The following is a 23,441-nucleotide window of genomic DNA, read 5'->3' on the forward strand; positions in this document are numbered from 1 at the left end:
ACCTTAAGATATGTGTTTAGCCATGACAACTAAATCTTCATCTGGTTATTAATGTTTGCTATAATTCGTACCTAAATGCTGACCAATGCAAGTCAAATGTTATCTTCCACAACAAAGTTTTTCCAAGTAGGCATATATTAAAATATTCAAACCTATGAGTTAACTTCAAAGCTTGCTCAAAATCAGCAATACATTTCAATGTAAACTATTCATGTGAGGAAAAACTATCTCCATAAAATGATTGTTACCCTGTGTGTGTCTGTGATTAGTGAGCTGTGTCAGAGTCTGCTGTGACATTCAGCTGCAGTTCAGTTTCTGTTCAGTCTGACTGAGGGAGGTTTTTGTACGACTATTTTTCACTGTGTGAACACATACTGGCTGCTGATAACATGAAAACTCTGACAGTAATAAACTGCAGCATCTTCAGCCTGAACTCCACTGATGGTCAGAGTGAAGTCAGAGTTTGATCCACTGCCTGTAAAACGACTTGGAGTCCCTGATTCTCGAGTACTGGCATAATAAATGAGCCGCTTAGGAGGTTGTCCATCTTTCTGTTGATACCAGGTTAGGTCGTTAGAGCCATGAACATTCTGACTGGTCCTACAGGGGATCCTGGCAGATCCTCCCAGATCAGCTGTCACTGCTGCAGGCTGAGTCACTGTGACCTGACCTCTGGACTCTGAGGACACAGAGACAAAAACATAAAGCAGCTTGATGGTTTTGTGGGCTTCATTTCAGAGGGACAGATGTTGATAGAGGAGAGGAGTTTGATCCTCTGGACTTTACCTGTGAAGCAGCAGCAGAGGAGAGTCCAGATGAGGACGCAGATCAAAGTCATGTTTTTGATGAGGAGGATTTCTGTGTCTTCTGTTGTGATGAAGGACAGCTGTCAGTCCTCCAGTGTTCAACTCTCAGGACTATAAACTCTCCCAGAGCACTGGAGCATGGTGCTGCTGATGCAAAGTGTCTCTCTATGGAAATGCTCTGTAGTGATTCCTGTAGGAACTGGGATCTTTAAGTTGCAGTTGCTCTTTCAGTCAGAATATTCTGTTTCTGTGCAAAAAACAATTAATGATTTATAGAAAATGTTTTTCAAATTACTTTTTGAAACTGTTTTGAACAATTTATGAGGCCCAATCTCCACTTTTAACGTCTTTCCACTGACTCTTTATATTTCAAATTGTTTCAATATTTAGTTTTTGTGGTAATGTTACTTTACTTTTCTATAAATTCAATTTGCAGATAAATTACATAATTTCAAGAGCACATATCACCCCAAAGTTTTCATTTGTTTTAATTGTGTTTTGCAATTCTAGATTTGACTTATTAAACAATTCTTTGGAAACCTCCAATATTTTTAAAAGCATTTAAATTGAGAATTTTGTTGTACTAACATCTAAATAATTTTTGTGAATGATGAGAATGAAACATACCAAGTCAAATTAAAATCATATGTATGTAATACCTTTACTTTAAAGGCATATAAAGATCCACTGGCTTAGCCACAACAATGTCTTTCTACACTTTTTGATTTTAAAGAAATGCAGTTTGACCACTGGCTAAAATAAGCAACCAAGAACAAATGAGTAATAATACCCCATAAAAATCAGCTCTGAGATACCACGTAAACTGCACATTCTGTATATGAAACTGCATAATATTGTACACCAACGGTTTTCCACTATTACACCAATATAAATGAGTTAATCATTCATGCAGACGCTCTGTGTGCCCTGATGAAGTTTTACTCACCTCAGCATGCCAAAAGCCTGCAGCCACACCAACGGATGACTGTCCAACCTGTTTTCTGATTATCCATAATTACATTACCATGTAGGAGAACTCCATTTAATTCTCTACTCTCAGTCATAGTCTGTTGTCTTTCTTCTTCTCCTCCTCTTCTTTCTCTTCTTCCTTGCTGACCAACAGTAGGCCAGTTTCCACCAGCATCAATAGTGGTCATTGTTCACCCTGTTCGCAATCAATCCAGTATGGAGATCATGTTATTGTCTTACGTGGTAAATTTGGTAAAAGTTTTACACCTGATGTCCTTCCTGATGCAACTCTGCATTTATCCAGGCTTGTGACCAAACCCTGAACAGGACACAGGACACTGTGCCCCTGTGAGGCTACATTGCATTGAATAGCAGTTTACCAGAGGGATTTATTAGATTATTAATCTAAACTATTTTCCTTAGACTAACAACTGCTTAGTTATAGTAACTTTTTTGAGGAAATAAAGTCATTTATAAATCTATGTGCTGTAAATGAAAGCATCAATTATTATTATTATTATTATTATTATTATTATTATTATTATTATTATTATTATTATTATTATTATTATTAATAATAATAATAATAATAATAATAATAATAATAATAATAATAATAATAATAATAATAATTTTGACTAGTTTACATCTAGATTTAAAAGATCTTACACAGGCAGCAGATTTATGAAGTTTGTTTTCATGAAAGCGAGTGAGCCGTGTCTCTCTACAGTCAGAGGTTTTTGTACGGCGGCTCAATGAGTTTGTATCACTGTGGTGGACTTTTGGTGGAGGAACCAGACTGGAGTTTGGAAGTAAGTCAAATTTAAAGCTATTCTTTTACAAACAGCATTCTTGTTTTATCAATATTCTTTTTCAAATAATACCTGGAAAAAAATAGGTATATTTTCTGTTTCAAACAAACAGAATATTAAGCTAAATAAAGAAGTCATTTTGTGAATGAAAATCTGAAATCTGAATTTGTAGATGATTAGGAGCTGCTTCAGGCTTAAACTTAGACAGATTTTATAGGTGTTTTATCTAAATTGTAGGTTTAGTTTAGTCAAAAATCAGAGAGCCATGTCTCTCTACAGTAGGAGGTTTTTGTACGGCGGCTCAATGAGTTTGTATCACTGTGGTGGACTTTTGGTAGAGGAACCAGACTGGAGGTTGGAAGTAAGTCACAGTAAAAGCTTGTATTCAGTAATAATTGTCTCTTTAGAGTATCTCAATTTGATAAAGGATGAGACTAAATTGTAATCGTTTTAGTGGATAATCTTAGGCTGAAGGTTCAGTTTAGTCTGAAAATGTATGAAAACTGTGTCTTTCTGCAGTCAAAGGTTTCTCTACAGCAGCTCAATCAGTTTGTATGTCTGTGGAGGACTTTGGGTCGTGGAATCAGCCTCGGTGAATATTTGGATGTTTTTTAGTTATAGTTCTGTGTCCTGTTGAAAGTAGAAACAATATCTTTGTTTTTATTATTTTCTTATACTGTGTTTCAAATAAGACCATAAAACAGGGGTTAAAGTATAAAGCAACACTGGAAGTAAAATGTCAAGACTTTGAAGAGTAATCGTCATGACAATAAGGGTCAGTCGTCCAAGAATATACATTTTGTTTCTGAGTTATTTGAAGCATAATCTCAAAGTATTCATGAAAGACATGAGAAACTTTCTGATATTGATCAGAGCTTCTGAACAGTTTAAATTTGTTTGAAGTGATAAATAGAACCGTATAGAAACATTTATTCCCTGTTTAAAGAAAATGACAACCGATGTTATTTTGAATATCAGGTAAAAACTTAATATATTGGTTCTACATTTCAGTACTGATATATTTTAGTTGAAACTGTATTCTGAGTCTTCCTGAGCTGATATGCATGAACAATTTTGAAAGGGAAGTGAAACATAGCGTGAGCTGAGTGGCTGTTAGAGCAGAAAGACATCTGTCAGAAACTTCTTTATGCAGAAAATCAACTGTAACAGGACAAGAGTTGAAATGACTGTTGTTAGATTCTAGTTCCTGTCGTCTAACCTGATTGGTGTCTCCTAGGTGATGCCCGTCCCACCCTGACAGTGCTGCCCCCCCTCCAGTGAGGAGCTGCAGCAGGGGAAGGCCACCCTCATGTGTCTGGCCAACAAGGGCTTCCCCTCAGACTGGAGTCTGTCCTGGACGCTGGACGGCAGCAGCAGCTTCACCTGGGAAGAAAACAAGAGCCGAGTGGTGCTGCAGAAGGACGGCCTCTACAGCTGGAGCAGCACCCTGAGGCTCCCTGCAGACCAGTGGAGGAAGGTGGGCTCTGTGACCTGTGAGGCCTCCAAGGGCTCCCAGCCTGCAGTCACACAGACGCTGACCAGAGACCAGTGTTCCCAGTCCTGAGCTCATTCACTGGGAGTTTGCTGGTCTTTTTTCTGCTACTGCTCTGTTTTTGCTCTTCGATTGTTTATCTCAGTGTTTCTTCCATAAGTGTATATCTGTTCATGTACAACTTGATGATTGAAATAAAACTGACAAAAAATAATTGTGGTTTTACTTTATCACTTAAATGTGTTTATTGCTTTACTAGAACCTTTGCGCTGGACATTTTCAAACAAGGGCATTTAAACAGCTTAGAATATCCTTTTGGCTCTAGTTTAGACAAAGTTTTATGATTTCTGGATCTCAGTCATAATACTGATATTTGCTTTTGTTAAGGCCAAACTATTTCATCATAAGTCAAGTTGTATTTCCAGCACAGATCAATTATGTTTTGCAGAATTAACACAGTCAAATTATATCCTGCAGAGATATTAAGGTACTGCAAATAATTAATTAGGATCAGTACTTTAAATCAGCTGCAACAGTGCATTAATATATGTATATTTTTATGGGACTTAATCAAATATTTTAATATATGTGGATTTTTATAAAATCTTTTCTGGGCGGACTGCATAACGGAGCTCACAGGTAAAACACAAGGAGGCGGACTCTGTCTCTACATAAATGAAGGCTGGTGTACAGATGTCACAACGATGAAAACAATCATGCAGCCCTTATTCAGAGACATTACTCATTAGCTATAAACCCTTTTATTCCCTGGAAGAGTTTTACTGGTTTTTGCTAGTCACTGTTTACATTCCACATCAGGCCAGTGTTGATGAAGTGTAAAATATGCCATAGAAACCCTTTTGAAAATATAGGAGAAGCCCTAGATATTACAGATCAAGCTATTCTGGACTGAATGAGCTGAAGCATATTTGTTCCACAAAGGTTTTAGGGGGCAGTGTGCCAAGTGGACCTGTGATCTTGGCACAACTTAGCCAAATTGGCCAAAACTGTGCCAAATGTGTATTTCACCTCAGAAAAAGGAATCTGGTCATATAAACATGCTCATTTCCATTGTTGAAAATCCTTCTACATATGATGAAGCATTTGGTAATGACATTTAGCTGTATATCATCAACTGTGTCCAGAACAGTTCGTAGAGGGAAGTTTTTGTAAAGCACAGAGGTAAGAAAAAGGAAAACGTGACACCAAGTTATTTTTTCTGTTCCAAAGGGTTCGAGTACAGAATCTAACTGAATCTGTGCATATGTATGTGTTTTTGATATTTTGAGGGTGACAGTTAACCTGTTGTAAAGAACGTGAAAAGATAGAATTACAGACCTGCTATGTTAGACCTGCAATGACAGGCCTGCTTTGACTTTAATGATGAAGTTTCGTCAGACCAAATAGAAGAACTTCAGAAGTGGGAACAGAGTCCTTAAAACCTAAACCAGGCCAGAAACACACTGACCAAAGAGATCAAAGCAGCAAAGAGGTTCTACACTGAAACGTTGGTGACATCAGCCAGCAAGCCTGCATTATGAAGAGGCCTTGATAAACCTACAATAGGAGACCATCCCTCCAACCTAGTGGCACCCAATGACTGAATGACTGTCAGATATGGTTTCTATTGCAGGTTTTTTTTTCAGTGCAGCTGTGGATCAGTTCCTCTGCAGCTCTGAGGTTTTTGTACAACGTTGTATCACTGTGTGAACGGGACGTTCTCATCATGTTGACAGTAATAAACTCCTGCATCTTCAGCCTGAACTCTGCTGATGGTCAGAGTGAAATCGATATCATATCCACTTCCACTGAAACGGTCAGACACTCCAGACCCACGTGATACAGCACTATAAATTAGGAGTTTAGGAGCTTCTCCAGGTTTCTGAAGGTACCAGTGCAAATCATCATCAACAGCAGCACTGGCTTTACATGTGATGGAGACAGTCTGTCCTGGAACAACAGACTGAGATGCTGGAGTCTGAGTCAAGGTGATTTCTGCTGAGGAACCTAAAAAAATGAGACGAGAGAATTATTAAGATTAGACCAGATAAAAAAAACAGCATCCACATGTAGAAGGATGGTTCCTTTGCTTCTTTTTTATTTAACCTCTTTACACCCCGAAACAGTTTTAAACAGAGAGTCTCACCGTGAACCAGGAGTCCCAGGGTGGTCAGCAGTAGAGTCAGTGACATCATCATTGTGCTGCTGGTGTGTCAGTGGCTCTGAAAGGCCTGGACAGCCACTGATCAACACTGACCTCTTAACAGCTGGGAGCAGAGAGGCAGGACACATATGCAAACACACAGAGTCAGTCACATGGAGCTCAGCTCTACAGCTCATAACGCCTCCTTTTCTCTGCTGAAACATTTGTCGTGTATTTATTAATCTGCATCTCCTGCTACATGTCAGGATATTTCCTCCAACCTGCTGAGAGAACAAAACTACAGTTAAACTCAGAGTTTATGACTTTTATGTGAGTTCTGACTTAAAGTCAGGACTTACATACACAGGGTCTATTTAATGTTATTTATTAATGATCACATATTTATCTTAATCTGTGTCAAATCTAGTTTGTTTTGGGATGAACTTCTGATCCTCTGTGAAAACCAGGGTAAAATCTTTTTACAGTTTTGTTCCGTCTTACTATATTGTAATGTTTAAACTTAATCTGTGGCAGATGAAAAATATAGATTTAAAATCTTGATACAGGACTAACAGAATGTCATGTTCTCATGTGTTTGCATTCAGTCAGCTTCACCAGTCATCAGTTGTGTTTCTATTCAATCTGAATGAGTTAGTTCATTGATTGTTTTCCACTGTGTGAACACAACTTGGCTGTTGAAAGTGTCGCTCTGAAAGAATCTTCAGCTTGAACTTTATTGATGGTCAGAGTGAAGTCAGAGTTTGATCTACTGCCTATGAAACCATTTAGAGTCCCTGAAACTCTGCTGTTGGCCACATAATGAGCAACTAGAGAGTATATGAGCCAACATCCGGCTCATATACATTTTTTATCATTTCTTTTGAAGCTATATTGTGTTGTGAGGTGAATTGGGGCCAAAACAATTGTTTCACTGTTTAAATAAACTCCAACCAGAACCTTAGGATATGAGTTCAGCCAAGAGAGATAAATCTTCATCAGGTTGTTAACAATGTTTTCTTCCACATGAACTTAAATTCTATTGGCCAAATAATGAGCAGCTAGAGTTTAATTCACTCTCTGTTCAAACAAGATGTTTAATGTCCATTATCTGGCTCAGATAAAGTTTTTAACTTTAGTTTCTGTTAAAGCCATGTTGTGTCTTGACAAGAAATATAGGCTAAAACAATTATATCACTGTTTAAAGAAACTACAATCAGAACCTTAAGATATGTGTTTAGCCATGACAACTAAATCTTCATCTGGTTATTAATGTTTGCTATAATGCGTACCTAAATGCTGATCAATGCAGGTCAAATGTTATCTTCCACAACAAAGTTTTTCCAAGTAGGCATATATTAAAATATTCAAACCTATGAGTTAACTTCAAAGCTTCCTCAAAATCAGCAATACATTTCAATGTAAACTATTCATGTGAGTAAAAACTATCTCCATAAAATGATTGTTACTCTGTGTGTGTGTTTAGTGAGCTGTGTCAGAGTCTGCTGTGACATTCAGCTGCAGTTTCAGTTCAGTCTGACTGAGGGAGGTTTTTGTACGACTATTTTTCACTGTGTGAACACATACTGGCTGCTAATATAGTGAACACTCTGACAGTAATAAACTGCAGCATCTGCAGCCTGAACTCCACTGATGGTCAGAGTGAAGTCAGAGTTTGATCCACTGCCTGTAAAACGACTTGGAGTCCCTGATGCTCGAGTGCTGGCAAGATAAATGAGCAGCTTAGGAGTTTGTCCATCTTTCTGTTGGTACCAGGCTAAAAGGTGGTAGTTGCTGGAAACATGAACATTCTGACTGGTCCTACAGATGATGGTGGCAGATCCTCCCAGATCAGCTGTCACTGCTGCAGGCTGAGTCACTGTGACCTGACCTCTGGACTCTGAGGACACAGAGACAAAAACATGAAGCAGCTTGATGGTTTTGTGGGCTTCATTTCAGAGGGACAGATGTTGATAGAGGAGAGGAGTTTGATCCTCTGGACTTTACCTGTGAAGCAGCAGCAGAGGAGAGTCCAGATGAGGACGCAGATCAAAGTCATGTTTTTGATGAGGAGGATTTCTGTGTCTTCTGTTGTGATGAAGGACAGCTGTCAGTCCTCCAGTGTTCAACTCTCAGGACTATAAACTCTCCCAGAGCACTGGAGCATGGTGCTGCTGATGCAAAGTGCCTCTCTATGGAAATACTCTGAATGACTCCAGCAGGGACTTTTGGAAAAAATTACTTTATGAATGCATACAAAGTTTTATAGCATACTAATCAGACATTTCATTGTTTTACTTACTCACAATTGTTCATACTAATTTAGAAATAATAAACAATGCACACATTTCAAAATCGACACAAAAAACAGATTAAATCTTTCTTACAGGGGTTAGGTTTTGTTCTTGCTTGTGTTTATAATGACTGTGTTTTCACATAAATAATTTTCAAAGGGATTCAGGTCAGGTTCATTTGAATATTAATGGTTTCAAATTATCTTCACTTAATTTTCATGTTTCTGCATCACCTCTATCATCCCACACCAATAGAACAAACTCATTAAGACTAGAAAAATATATTTCATCATATTGCAAGGTTAGAAAGTGTACCATGTGCTTAAAATATAGATTTTTTTATCAGCAGATTCTAGTTTAGTAAAATGGTAATCAGTAATTGTGCAGCGCTTTAACTAGTCTGATGGCCCCAAAGCACTTTACCATAAGTCCTTCACACCGTGATGGTGGTGAGCTTTATGAGTAGCAACAGATGACCTGGGTCAGACTTACAGAGGCAAGGCTGCCATATATCAGTGCCACAAGGGTGGGAGAAGTGTCCTGCCCAAAGACACAATGAATGACATGGTTGGAGTGGGGGATTGAACCAGCAACCCACCAACTGGAGGACAAACTCACTATCTCCTGTTGTATCTAACCACTGTTGGACCTGTTTCTTTATTTAGTGGAAGTATTCTGGTTAAAATAAGGCTAATTTAAAAGTGATAATATATTGTTTGAATGCCAGGACTGCTGTCAGTCCTCCAGTGTTCAATGACATCAATGTGACGCTGTTCAAGTAAGAAGATTTTACATATTCAGTGTCTTTTTCTATATAATATATATATCAATTCAATTAATGTATTGAAAATTTGAGAAATAATCATATATTTATATATTATAAATATATATATATATATATTTGATCAAATATTTTCATTTTTTAAGTTGAAGAGAGAAAGCATGAGCTTTGTAACAGAAGAGTCCAGAGTAAACTGGAAGAACTGGAGAGCTCCAATTCTGAAGGAGCGTTATTATGTTACCACATCACTGCTGGAGAGCAGACCAAAAGTAGATGTAAAAACAACTATTGTAAACTGATTCACTGTGATTCCATTTATTTATCTTATTGACTGATAAAAGATTATGTTTCATATATATGTGATATAATTTGTTATAAATATCAAAAATAAGATGATCATGAGATGATGATGATGGAGCTTAAGTCACAGACTGATGTTCAACTTTTCTCCACAAGATTGAAAAAATGGCTCAAAGACAATCAAAAGTGTGAGCACTAAACTGGCTTGTATTGTACAGTTTGTTTTAACTTCTCTTGTTTTTTATGCATTTGTGTGTCGTTACTAACCTCCCTCCCCCTTAATGCTTACACCTTTTAAAAGCCTAACCAGGGACGAAGGCTGAAAATTAGCCTATGGCTACAAGCCTTATGTACTTGGACATGGGCCACCTGTTTGGTTGCAATGTTTAATTGTACTGTCCCTGTCAAATAAATAAATAAATAAATAAATAAATTAAATAAAATGAAGAAAAAGAAGTGAAAGATGATGATGATGAAGAAGAAACTCCTTTCCACTAAAGGTGTAACTAAATGACACTTGGTGTGACTTCATACACCTACCGTCACCACAGACTTCTGTTTCTAGCAGTTGTGATAAATTTTCATTTAATGTGGTGAAGGTTTGATATCTAACATTTGTTTTATTTATGACTGAAAACGCGTTGATGTGTGTCTGTGAGAAAAGTTATTTATGTTCATTGAAAGCTTGGATATTGTTTAATATCAATTCCTTCTTAATAGATGTGGAAAAAAAAACATTTTCCTTTATGTCACTTTGTCTAAACTTTAATTTAGAAATTCTGACTAAAGTGTTTAGTCAGAAATATAAGTATTGTTTATGTGTGCATTAAGCATGCATTGTGTTTGCCTATTTGTAGTTCTCTTCAGTTAACATTAAGCGTCATGAGTTCAGATCTGTTCTTTTACTGAGAGAACAGATCTTGGCTGTTGCTATCGTGTCCACTCTTCCCGATGTCAACTACAGCATTTTAAGCCTGAACTTCACTGATGGTCTGACTGAAATCAGAGTTTTAACCACTGCCTGTAAAATGACAGCAAGATCCTGAATCTCATCTTTCAGCCAAATAAAGTGGCAGGTTCAGAGCTTCTGTGCCTGTCTGATTTTAAGCAGCTATGTTTCCACCATCCATTTGAAATGGAGGCGTTTACTACAAAATTTAAATAACTTTTCCATTGCAGTCCTGTTGTGTCGACAGGAGATATTGACTCAAACTATGAAGTCACTTTTTTAGTAAACGTCAGTCAGAACCTGAGACGCGTGTTTTGTCAGTAGAGCGGAAAATAGCGGAAAACATGATTTCTTTCAACTGGATCTAAATGTTAACTTTTATTTATTGTCTGTAAGTTAACATGAATGCAATTTACAACAGAAAAAAAAGCTATCAACATTATTGTTGCAAATTAATGTAAGGCAAATTTTTTTTATTTAAATGTGGACACTAAACCTTCATTCAGTGCTTGACTTCAGTGAACCGTGACATTGTCTGCTGTAACTTCCAGCTGCAGTTTCTGTTCAATCTGACTGAGGGAGGTTTTTGTACGACTATTTTTCACTGTGTGTATGAATATGTGCTACTGATGAGGAATTCACCCTGACAGTAATAAACTGCAGCATCTTCAGCCTGAACTCCACTGATGGTCAGAGTGAAGTCAGAGTTTGATCCACTGCCTGTAAAACGACTTGGAGTTCCTGATGCTCGAGAGCTGGCATAATAAATGAGCAGCTTAGGAATTTGTCCATCTTTCTGTTGATACCAGGAGAGATCAACACCATCATCTACCCTGTAACTTGTTCTACAACTGATGGTGACAGATCCTCCCAGATCAGCTATGACTGCTGCAGGCTGAGTCACTGTGACCTGACCTCTGGACTCTGAGGACACAGAGACAAAAACATAAAGCAGCTTGATGGTTTTGTGGGCTTCATTTCAGAGGGACAGATGTTGATAGAGGAGAGGAGTTTGATCCTCTGGACTTTACCTGTGAAGCAGCAGCAGAGGAGAGTCCAGATGAGGACGCAGATCAAAGTCATGTTTTTGATGAGGAGGATTTCTGTGTCTTCTGTTGTCATGAAGGACAGCTGTCAGTCCTCCAGTGTTCAACTCTCAGGACTATAAACTCTCCCAGAGCACTGGAGCATGGTGCTGCTGATGCAAAGTGCCTCTCTATGGAAATGCTCTGTAGTGATTCCTGTAGGAACTGGGATCTTTAAGTTGCAGTTGCTTTTTCAGTCAGAATATTCTGTTTCAGTGAAAAAAACAATTAATCATTCATAGAAAATATTTTTCAAATTACTTTTTGAAACTGTTTCGAACGATTTATGAGGCTCAATCTCCACTTTTAACGTCTTTCCACTGACTCTTTATATTTCAAATTGTTTCAATATTTAGTGTTTGTGGTAATGTTACTTTACTTTTCTATAAGTTCAATTTGCTAATAAATTATATTATTATTATTATCATTATTATTATTATTATTATTATTATTATTATTGCTATCAATAATAATAATAATAATAATAATAATAATAATAATAATAATAATAATAATAATAATAATAATAATAATAATAATAATAATAATAATAATAATAAGTCTGACTAGTTTACATCTAGATTTAAAAGATCTTACACAGGCAGCAGATTTATGAAGTTTGTTTTCATTAAGCGAGTGAGCCGTGTCTCTCTACAGTCAGAGATTTTTGTACGGCAGTTCAATGGGTTTGTATCACTGTGGTTCACGTTTGGTGGAGGAACCAGACTGGAAGTTAACTGTAAGTACAACTAACTTAAATTAAATTAACTATCTCTCTAATAACAATTTAAAAAAATTCAAGGAGGTAAAACACTTCTTTTTGGGTTTAGCTAGTTTATAAGCAAGTTCTGCTTGGTAATAAAAAGTATAAAAAATAATAACCAGAAAACTCTACATCATACATAAAATGTGTATTTAAAAACTTAGCAGTATAATGTTTTCCTAATTATATTTTCTACATCTCATTAGTCATACTTTATATTTTTTATAAAACATGTGTCACTCAGAATTTTTTCTTTTCTCTTGAAAGTTTTCTTATTTCTTTTTATCATTAACAAGCAGTATGGACTATATGCTGAGCTCAGTTTTACTGTGTATAATGCAATATTTGTCTCATATATATTTTATCTGATTTTTTGATGAAAGTTTTGGCAAAGAAAATGTCTGAAACATTTTTTTTTTAAATATAAATTTATATTACAGACAAGATAAAAAATTGAATTTCAAAATTAATTTAGTGTTTGTGATTCAGGTAACACTACATTTCTCTTAAAAGCAGAAAAAAATAGGTGGCTTCTGATGATTAGTACCGATTTTGAAACTGCAACAAATTTAATGAGGAAACATGAAAATATTTAAAAAGAAATATCAGTTTTTCAGGTGGTACTGAAACCTGTCTGTTGATGTGGTTGAGCAGTGATGCATGTGTGTTACCATGGTTACAAAATCCAGACAAAGAAGTAAAACTAGAATATGCTATGTTTTTTTCTTCTCTCTGCAGTGGGTGAACGCCGTCCCACCCTGACAGTGCTGCCCCCCTCCAGTGAGGAGCTGCAGCAGGGGAAGGCCACCCTCATGTGTCTGGCCAACAAGGGCTTCCCCTCAGACTGGAGTCTGTCCTGGACGCTGGACGGCAGCAGCAGCTTCACCTGGGAAGAAAACAAGAGCCGAGTGGTGCTGCAGAAGGACGGCCTCTACAGCTGGAGCAGCACCCTGAGGCTCCCTGCAGACCAGTGGAGGAAGGTGGGCTCTGTGACCTGTGAGGCCTCCAAGGGCTCCCAGCCTGCAGTCACACAGACGCTGACCAGAGACCAGTGTTCCCAGTCCTGATGTCCCTCACTGGGAGTTCTCTTTTTCTGATATTTTTACTGAAGTTACTTTTGCTTTTTGTGTTTTCCTGTCATCTGTCCAATAAAGTTTTCTACTCAAATGTACAGAAAAAAAAGACATTTTTTGCAAGTGAGGATTGTTTCATGCAGATTTTTTTTGTCCGAATGTTTTTCTTGATTTCAAACCTACAAACACCAATTACATGTCTTCGACTTTCCCTTCAGCAGTCAGTGTAAATGGTATAGGCTGAGGTCTTTTGAACCCCATCTAAAGTTCCACCACTTATCCGTCATCAGGAAAAAAAAATTTAGTCTGCTCAAATATAAAATGACATTTTAATATACTATGAAAAAAATAGTTTGAAACTCTTTGTATAAAGAAAGCAAAGTACTCCTAACAAACTAGTGTGAATGTTTATGTAGGCTAAAATAATGAGGAAATCAAAATATAAAACAAACCAGCAAACATTTACTTTATAACTGACAGCCCGGGAAAATCCACTTCACTAGCTATCCTAAAATAAATAAATAAATAAAACCTCTAATATTATTTGTAGAGGTGAAATTTATCTAAAGAATTAATATAGTGGAATCTGGTTTTTATTTTATGGTGAAAGAAGGAATTATGTCAGTATTTAAACACGTGTGTGCAGGTAGAATGATGCATTATTGTCTCACTTTTGGAAACATCTGTGCGTGGAAACTATACATGAATGTTTCCTGATTTTCCATAATAAAAGAGGCTATAAGGTTTTTCACAAATAAATGAACAAGAAGGGGAACAATATTAATGCATCAAATGCTGACTCTGAAGCTCCACAACACGGGATTATCCACGCCTCTCTGCTCCTGGATTAGTGAGTTCCTCACCAACAGTCCCCAGATGGTGAGGAAAGGGAACATCTGCTCCACTCATCCTCAACACAGGAACGTTGCAGGGTTGTGTCCTCAGCCCAGCTCTCTTCAACCTTTTCACCCAGGACTGTTCTGCTGTCCACCCCAAAAACACAGTGGTGAAGTTTGTGGACGACATCACTGTAGTGGGTCTCATCTACAACAATGATGAGTCCCACTACAGGGATGAGGTCAGCAATCTGACACAGTGGTGCTCCAGGAACAACCTGATCCTAAACACCAGTAAGATAGAGGAGGGAGGTAGTGTAGCGGGTGGACAGCATTAGTTTCCTAGGCATTCACATCTCCTCCGACCTCTCCTGAACTTTGAACACCTCCTACCTGGTAAAGAAGGCTCAATAACAGCTCTTTTTCTTCAGGAAACTGAAAAGCTCTGGACTTTCCACTAAAATGCTAAAGAACCTCTATAGAGCTACAATAGAGAGTGTTTTATGCCTCAGCATAACTGTATGGTATTGGAGCTGCACAGTCCAGGAGAGGAAGACCTTAGCACGGGTGGTGAGAACAGTGCAGGGGATTGTGGGATGCCGTCTGCAAAATTTAGACTTTATTTTTGCAGATCTAGTCCAAAGAAGGACCAGCCACATCTCCATTGATCGACCCACCCAGGCAATGCACTGTTTCCCCCTCTCCCACCTGGGCATTGTTTTATAAGCACCGTACTACCTCACTGTCTTTATCTGTGACTGTACTGAAGTCTAGAAAAATGTATCCCTTGTTCATTGCATGTTTTTTGTAATTGTTTGCCTTCATTATTTGCAATGTATGTAATATGAATCAGAGCAGCTAAAGTAGCTCTACAACTCAGGATGTCTCCTTTTCATTCCTGAATCTTTCTTTTTAAATTGTATTCATTTATATAGCGCTTATTCACAAGAAATGTCATCTTAAGACACTTTACAAAGTCAAATTCGATCAAATCCTCCAGGTTGGTCAGAAAGTTCTCTCTAAGGAAACCCAGCAAGTTGCATCAAGTCTCTCCAAGCAGCATTCACTCCTCCTGAAGAAGCGTAGAGCCACAGTGGACAGTCGTCTGCATTGTTGATGGCTCTGCAGCAATCCCTCATAATGAGCAAGCATGAAACGACAGTGGAGAGAAAAACTCCCCTTTAACAGGAAGGAAAACCTTCAGCAGAACCAGGCTCAGTGTGAACGCTCATCTGTCTCAACCCACTGGGGGTTAGAGAAGACGGAGCAGAGACACAAAAAGCACAAAAAAGCACACATTTATACAGGAATCCTTTCCATGTTAAGTTTGTCAGGTAGATATTAATCTCCAGCTCTTGCAACATGTCAGGATATTTCCTCCAACCTGATGAGAGAGTAGCACTATAATTAAGTTCTGAGTTTATCACACTGCTGAATAATTTCAATCTGAATGTAATGATCTTGGCACTGGTGCTGGTCTGATCCTGAACTCAGCACACCTGCCCCACTCCACCCTGCATGCAATCATCCTTCAACAGGTCCACCTGTTCTCCACAGTATAAAATCTGCCAACAGGTCTGCCACCAGTGCCTGATTGTCCTCTAGCCATCCCGGTAAAACCAATCCAGCATTCTTTGTACCAAATCATCTGCTTGCCTGCCTGCCTGCCTGTTTCCCGACCTGTGTTCTGCCTTCTGTTACTGAGTCTGCCTGATCCTCTTCTGACACTGCCTGCCTGGAATTTGGACACCATTCTGACTCTGATTGCCCTTCTGGAAACCAGATCGGATCTGCCTCTGGACCCCTGTCTCTGCCAAGCCTGGACTGCCTGCCTGTGTGCCCAACCCTTTCTGCCCGTGAGTAACTTAGCCAGACTAACCCCTGTGTACCTCTGCATCCAGCCTGTTATCGGACCCGGACCGGACCTTACCTTGCCCTTGGATTGCCCCTCTGTACCGCCGCTGGACCTCTGCCCTCTCGACTCCGACCTCGGACTGCCCTTGGACCACTAATCTGGAAAATCCCCACCGTCACTCGGGCCTCTGCCTCCAACGCCGCTCTTCAGTTAAAAGCCGGCACTCTGCATTCCCTATAAACAAGGTTATTGATCTAGCTCTTGCACGGAGAAGTGCAGCTTCCACAGATCACAAACTTGTGTATCTGTCTCCAGGGGTTTCCAGTCTTAGCGCGGGCAGAAGGGCTCCAGGTTGCCGTGCTCACGCCTTTAAATAAAACGTTACTTTAAACGTCACTGACTTGTCCTGGTTGAATCTTGGGTCCAGTTTCTGTTTTCACACTGAAGTTATTTTAACGCAGCTAAGAAGTTTATTTGTTGTTGAAAATAACAATAGTGCCTCTCAAAAAGTAAAAGGAGGTTTTTGGGATAAAAATGTTTACTTTTATATTTTCTTTAAACATGATTTCATGGAAATGAATTATACTATTTTTAATTATCAATAGAAAAAACATTTATTAGCTCTACAGTAATCCTTTCCTTCCTATAATTGCTGACCAGCTTTTTTCCATGTCTCCACTGGTATTTTAATGATTTATTTTTGGTGATGAGCTCCAAGTCTTTAATTTTGGAAGGCCTGCTGGCCATTACCTTAATATTTAGCTCTTTTCTCAGTTTTTATATCAGAATCAAGTCAGGATTCTGGCTTTACTTTAAATACAATCTATCACTGGTATAAGAGTCGTATCCATCCAAGAAAAACAAAAATGAAGGTTTCTTTGTGGATTTTTTTGGTTAAATATGATGAGCTTTATAATGTTTCAACAGGTTGTAAGGGTGGTTGAATTTAACAATATTTTTTTGGGAAAAAAAGATGTGTCTTGATGGATTTTATTTAATTCAGTTCTCCTAAAAACATGAGAAATTTAAACCAATAAAAATACTTTAAAAATTAAAGTTTACCATCAGAAGATGTTTGGCAAATATTTGAAAGTTCAGAATAAACCTATGATCAACATCTATATACAAAATGCAGCCAAAAGCTGAAAATCAACATGAGATTTGACTGAAAGCCTCTCCAGTGATGTTTTCATTAAATGTGTCATGGTGACGTTGTTTAATAAACTTCTTCCTTCCAGATAGACTTCAAAATTGTCTCTCATTTATATACCGTTTGTAATTAATGCAAATTTACAGAATTAAAATGGATCTATTTAATTAGAGATTTATTAATGACCACAGATTATTTATATTAATCTTGGTCAAATGTAGTTCATTTTGGGATAAACGTCTATATTGATTCAAACCTTTGATAATCAGGTTATCATAATCAGGTTAAAAACTATTCACAGTTTTATAGATTTATCGCTGTGTCATAGTGTTTAAAAATAATCATTGGCAGATTTAATCAAAAATAACTTCAACATCATGTCTTTATAAATAAAACAATAACAGAATGTCACGTTGTCATGTGTTTGCATTCAGTCAGCATCACCAGTCATCAGTTGTGTTTCTATTCAGTCTGAATGAGTTAGTTCATTGATTGTTTTCCACTGTGTGAACACAACTTGGCTGTTGAAAGTGTCGCTCTGACAGAATCTTCAGCCTGAACTTTATTGATGGTCAGAGTGAAGTCAGAGTTTGATCTACTGCCTATGAAACCATTTAGAGTCCCTGAAACTCTGCTGTTGGCCAAATAATGAGCAGCTAGAGAGTTTAATTCACTTTATGTTCTAACCAAGCTGTTCAATGTCCAATATCTGGCACTTATAAAGTTTTGAATCATCATTTCTATTAGAACCTAGTTGTGTATTGAGGACACACTAATGCTAAAGCTATTGTATCACTGTTTAAAGAAACTCCAACCAGAACGTTAGGATATGTGTTCAGCAAAGAGAGAGAAATGTTTATCAGGTTGTTAGAAATGTTTTCTTCTACGTGGACCTAAATGCTGACATTTGATTTCAATCTTTGGTCAAATTTTATCTTCCAGAAAAAGTGTCATGATTTAGGTTTTTGTTTGTACTTTTCCGGACTGATTAGATTCTGCCCAATCAGCTCAGTCTGCTCAGTCACCTACATGCCACCACTCTGCACCTAATCAGCTCCACCTGCTGCTGCCACTAATTACTTCAAGTCATGCCACCTGCTTCTCTCCCTACATAAACCTGCTTCAGTCAAGCTTCCAGTGCCAGAATGTCTCATCTGGTCATGCTCTGCTAGTGCTTTGCTGGTTTGCCTGCATCTGGTTTATCTGGTTCTGTTCGCCTGCCTCATCTACCACAACTCAACCTCTGAAATAAACCTTTTAAACATAACTCAGTGTCTGGTTTGAAAATTGGGTTTGTACTTGCAATCATTACAAAACGCTAATTTAAAAGAAATTCTTGTGAAACCAGCAATTAATTTAAACGTAAACTATTCATGTGAATGTATTTGTGTATTTGTGTAGTGTGTGTGTCTGTGTTTAATGAGCTGTGTCAGAGTCTGCTGTGACATTCAGCTGCAGTTTCTGTTCAGGCTGACTGAGGGAGGTTTTTATATTGCTGTTTTTCACTGTGTGATGACCCACTGGCTGTTGATCCAATGAAGACTCTGACAGTAGTAAACTGCAGAGTCTGAGCGGCCACGCCCCCTCAGCCGACTAGAACCACCTGTGAGGCAGAATTAGAGCACAGATGCACAGAGAAACCTGACAATTCCTACCTACACATACCTTCAGCCATAACTCATTTGTCAAGTCTGCTTCTGCTTGCCTGCCTCCCCTGGTACTACTCATACTCTTTACAAATCAGGCCCGAAACCTGGGTGTAGTGATGGACTCAGACCTGAACCTTCAAAAGCATCTAAAGACAGTTACAAGGTCGGCTTTCTATCACCTGAAGAACATTTCTAGGATTAAAGGACTGATGTCTCAGCAGGATCTAGTAAAACTAATCCATGCGTTTATTTTTAGTCGAATTGATTACTGCAACGGTGTTTTCACAGGTCTGCCTAAAAAGTGGATCAGACAGCTGCAGCTGATCCAGAACGCTGCTGCCCGCGTCCTCACTAAGACTAAGATAGTAGAGCACATCACCCCAGTTCTAAAGTCCTTCCACTGGCTCCCTGTATCTCAGAGAATAGACTTTAAAATACTTCTGTTAGTCTATAAATCCTTAAATGGCTTAGCTCCTAAATACATCACAGACTTGTTATCAGCGTATAAACCATCCAGACCACACAGGTCTTCTGACTCCAGCCTGCTCTGCATACCTAGAACCAGAACCAAACATGGAGAAGCAGCTTTTAGTTCCTATGCTCCAATTATCTGGAACAAACTTCCAGAAAACTGTAAAAGTGCGGAAAGCCTGAGTTCTTTTAAATCAAGATTAAAAACACATTTGTTTAAAATTGCCTTCAACTGTCCTAGTTAACTGAATCACCACTTTTTTGTTCTATTTTCTATCTATATTTTATTCCTACTTGCTCTTATTCTGTTTTATTTTGCTATGTTTTAATCATGTAAAGCACTTTGCATTGTCTTTGTACTGAATTGTGCTATATAAATAAATTTGCCTTGCCTCATACTCTTTACAGTAAATCTTTTAAATGTAAATCTGTGTCCGGCTGTAATCGTTACAGGATGTGTGTTCAGCCAAGAGAACTAAATCTTTATCAGATTTTTAACAATCTTTTCTCCCAGGTGGACCAAAATGTTGACATTTTAACTTCAGTATTCCACAAATGAAATTTTTTCAGGTGTATGAAAATATTCAAATCTATAAATTAACTTAAAAGATTCTTGTGAAACCAGCAATAGATTTCAGTATGAACTATTCATAGAATGTATTTGTGAGGAAAAAATATCTCCATAAAATTATTGTTACTCTGTGTCTGTGTTTAGTGAGCTGTGTCAGAGTCTGCTGTAACATTCAGCTGCAGTTTCTGTTCAGGCTGACTGAGGGAGGTTTTTGTACGACTGTTTTTCACTGTGTGAACGGCCACTCACTACCGATGTTATGAAAACTCTTACAGTAGTAAACTGCAGCATCTTCAGCCTGAACTCCACTGATGGTCAGAGTGAAGTCAGAGCTTGATCCACTGCCTGTAAAACGACTTGGAGTCCCTGATGCTCGAGTGCTGATAAGATAAAAGAGCAGCTTAGGAGTTTGTCCATCTTTCTGTTGGTACCAGGCTAAGCGTTGGCCATGAGAATCAACATAAACATTCTGACTGGTCCTACAGCGGATCCTGGCAGATCCTCCCAGATCAGCTGTCACTGCTGCAGGCTGAGTCACTGTGACCTGACCTCTGGACTCTGAGGACACAGAGACAAAAACATAAAGCAGCTTGATGGTTTTGTGGGCTTCATTTCAGAGGGACAGATGTTGATAGAGGAGAGGAGTTTGATCCTCTGGACTTTACCTGTGAAGCAGCAGCAGAGGAGAGTCCAGATGAGGACGCAGATCAAAGTCATGTTTTTGATGAGGAGGATTTCTGTGTCTTCTGTTGTCATGAAGGACAGCTGTCAGTCCTCCAGTGTTCAACTGTCAGGACTATAAACTCTCCCAGAGCACTGGAGCATGGTGCTGCTGATGCAAAGTGCCTCTCTATGGAAATGCTCTGAATGACTCCAGCAGGGACTTTGATCTGTTACGCTGTTCAGGGAAGAAGATTCTACATCATTAGATTTGTTCTCATGTGTCTTTTAAATGTTTCTTTTCCGTGAAAATGTTCTATAAATCTTTTATAGTTCATTCATTGTAAAAATAAATAAATAAATAAAAACATATACATTTTCATGGGATGATAAGTTTCTTAATATAAATGTTTTTTTTATTTTACTTTTGACTTTTTATGTTTTGACAGTAGCCAGAGAGGAAATGGCTGAAGAGAGAAGGGGAACAACACAGGATGCTTTGATAAACTGAAGGCTGACCTCCAGATCCTGACCTCCTGGTTGGGAGGACAGCATATCTGACTACCTATATTCATTTCCCTCAGGTCCCACACTGAGGTAATATCAGAATGTTTGATAAACCCACAGCTCCATAGATCATATGACACAATTCAGCTGTTTTCATCATTTTGAGACAATTTATGTTGAGGAAACAGACTAGATGTTATGATTAAGCACACCTGACTACAAATAAAACCAAACCGATAAAAACCTATGAAACAGCTCTAAAGATTAAGATATTATTATATTATATAGAGTTTGAGTATGGTTCTGATTTCCTTTAAACGTCTAAAATCCTTGGTTGTCTTGATGTTTAAATTTCTGCATCACTGTTCTCATCATACAACTTTTGTATTTTACCGTTTTCAACAATATTTCAGTGAATTTGACTAAATAACTGCTGAATTATATCATGTTGGTGCTTGCTTGTTAACGATCTAACATTATTTTTCTGGCAATACATTTTTTCAAATCTGTATGTTGCTTCTTGTACTCAACAAAAAACACATTTCATAGTAGAAAATTATTTAATGATGCTGAATCAAAAATGATGAACAGCAATAAAAGGCGTATTTTGGTCTATCCAGACTCATCTTTCTTTTCAAATTCTTATCTTTGCAATTAATAATAATAATAATAGCAATAATAATTATCATAATAACAACTTAGTGAGATATTTGTAATAAACTGATGTTGTGTTCCCCATTTGTACAACTTGTGTTTTCAGTGCAGCTGTGGATCAGTTCCTCTGCAGCTGAGGGAGGTTTTTGTACCACGTTATATCACTGTGTGAACGGTGTGCTCCAATCCTGCTGACAGTGATAAAGTCCTGCATCTTCAGCCTGAACTCTGCTGATGGTCAGAGTGAAATCAGTTCCAGACTGACTTCCACTGAAACGATCAGAAACTCCAGGCTGACGACGTGATGTCCAATAGATCAGGAGTTTAATAGCTTCTCCAGGTCTCTGAATGTACCAGTCTACCTCATCGTTGACATATTGACTGGCTTTACATGTGATGGAGACAGTCTGTCCTGGAACAACAGACAGAGATTCTGGAGTCTGAGTCATGATTATGTCTCCTGATGAACCTGGAAGAGAAGAACAAAAATTAATAAACTAAAGGAAATGTGACTGAAAGTCAGAGCTGATGTGTTGGAGTAAAACCAAGTTCTGATCCCAGAGTCTCACCGTGAAGCAGGAGCCCCAGGGTGGTCAGCAGTAGAGTCAGTGACATCATCATTGTGCTGCTGGTGTGTCAGTGGCTCTGAAAGGCCTGGACAGCCACTGATCAACACTGACCTCTTAACAGCTGGGAGCAGAGAGGCAGGACACATATGCAAACACACAGAGTCAGTCACATGGAGCTCAGCTCTACGCGTCATTTTGTTCTATTCTAATGAGCAAACACAGAGTCTATGGAAATGCTCTGAATGACTCCACCAGGGAATGATTTAAATGTGATGCTGTTCAAGGAAGAAGATTCTACATCTTTTTGTCTATTCTTATATTGTGTTTTGCCCCGAAAATATATGAATCTTTTACATTTCTATTATTGTAAAATATATTAATGTACTGCATTAATATATTTAGATGCCCAGTGGACTGGCGCTGTTTACTGGAGCTGATGTTGCTGAGTGGCCGCCATCTTGGATGGGTCTCTCATGCGACCCCAGTGCATTTATTTGTACTGAGGAAGCTGTTTGCCCAACTACAATAAATCAGAATTTTTATCTGATTTTCACACGGTTTGGTTTGTTACAAACAGCTGAGATGTGGTTATGATACATAAAAAAGACATGTTTCAATGCTGGTTAAGAGAACAGCATATCTGACCACTTAGATTAATTTCCCTCAGGTCTCACACTGAGTTAATATTTGAATGTTTGGTAAACCCACAGCTCCATAGAGCATACCACACAATTCAGTTATTTTCTGTTGTAATTTAATGAGTTTTCATCATTTTAAGAGAATTTATGTTGAGGAAACTGGTTGTTATGACTAAGCACATTTAACTCCAAATAAAACCTAACTGATAAAACTTGTAATAGAGCTCTAAAGATTAAGATATCATTATTTTATATACAGTTTGAGGAGAACTCTGATTTCCTTTTAAAAGTCTAAAACTCTTGGTTGTCTTGTTTTGATGTTTAAATTTCTGCATTACTATTCTCATCATACAACTTTTGTATTTTAGCTGTTTTACATGTATGTGTTTTTGATATTAAAAATGATTCAACATTTTC

The 23,441-nt window shown here is 38.0% G+C and overlaps 1 protein-coding gene and 3 gene segments (V, D, J or C); 2 read left to right on the forward strand and 2 right to left on the reverse strand.

Moving 5' to 3' along the window:
* Window positions 1-3,830: 3,830 nt before the first annotated feature.
* LOC118562073 lies at window positions 3,831-4,293 on the forward strand. The segment is given in 1 exon segment: window positions 3,831-4,293. A coding segment is annotated over 1 exon segment (255 nt).
* Window positions 4,294-5,778: 1,485 nt separating this feature from the next.
* LOC118562049 lies at window positions 5,779-6,400 on the reverse strand. The segment is given in 2 exon segments: window positions 5,779-6,086; window positions 6,226-6,400. Coding segments are annotated over 2 exon segments (360 nt in total).
* A 5,948-nt stretch (window positions 6,401-12,348) lies between these two features.
* LOC118562072 lies at window positions 12,349-13,510 on the forward strand. The segment is given in 2 exon segments: window positions 12,349-12,367; window positions 13,130-13,510. A coding segment is annotated over 1 exon segment (255 nt).
* Window positions 13,511-20,222: 6,712 nt separating this feature from the next.
* LOC118562050 lies at window positions 20,223-22,567 on the reverse strand. The gene is made up of 5 exons (XM_036134343.1): window positions 22,387-22,567; window positions 21,983-22,286; window positions 21,376-21,379; window positions 20,662-20,713; window positions 20,223-20,554 (listed from the first exon to the last, which is right to left on the reverse strand). Exons 1-5 carry the CDS (start codon window positions 22,436-22,438, stop codon window positions 20,223-20,225), a joined length of 744 nt encoding a protein of 247 aa, XP_035990236.1. The 5' UTR covers window positions 22,439-22,567.
* Window positions 22,568-23,441: the final 874 nt, after the last annotated feature.

The sequence above is a fragment of the Fundulus heteroclitus genome, unplaced genomic scaffold (genome assembly GCF_011125445.2).
Source record: "Fundulus heteroclitus isolate FHET01 unplaced genomic scaffold, MU-UCD_Fhet_4.1 scaffold_80, whole genome shotgun sequence".
NCBI lineage: Eukaryota > Metazoa > Chordata > Actinopteri > Cyprinodontiformes > Fundulidae > Fundulus > Fundulus heteroclitus.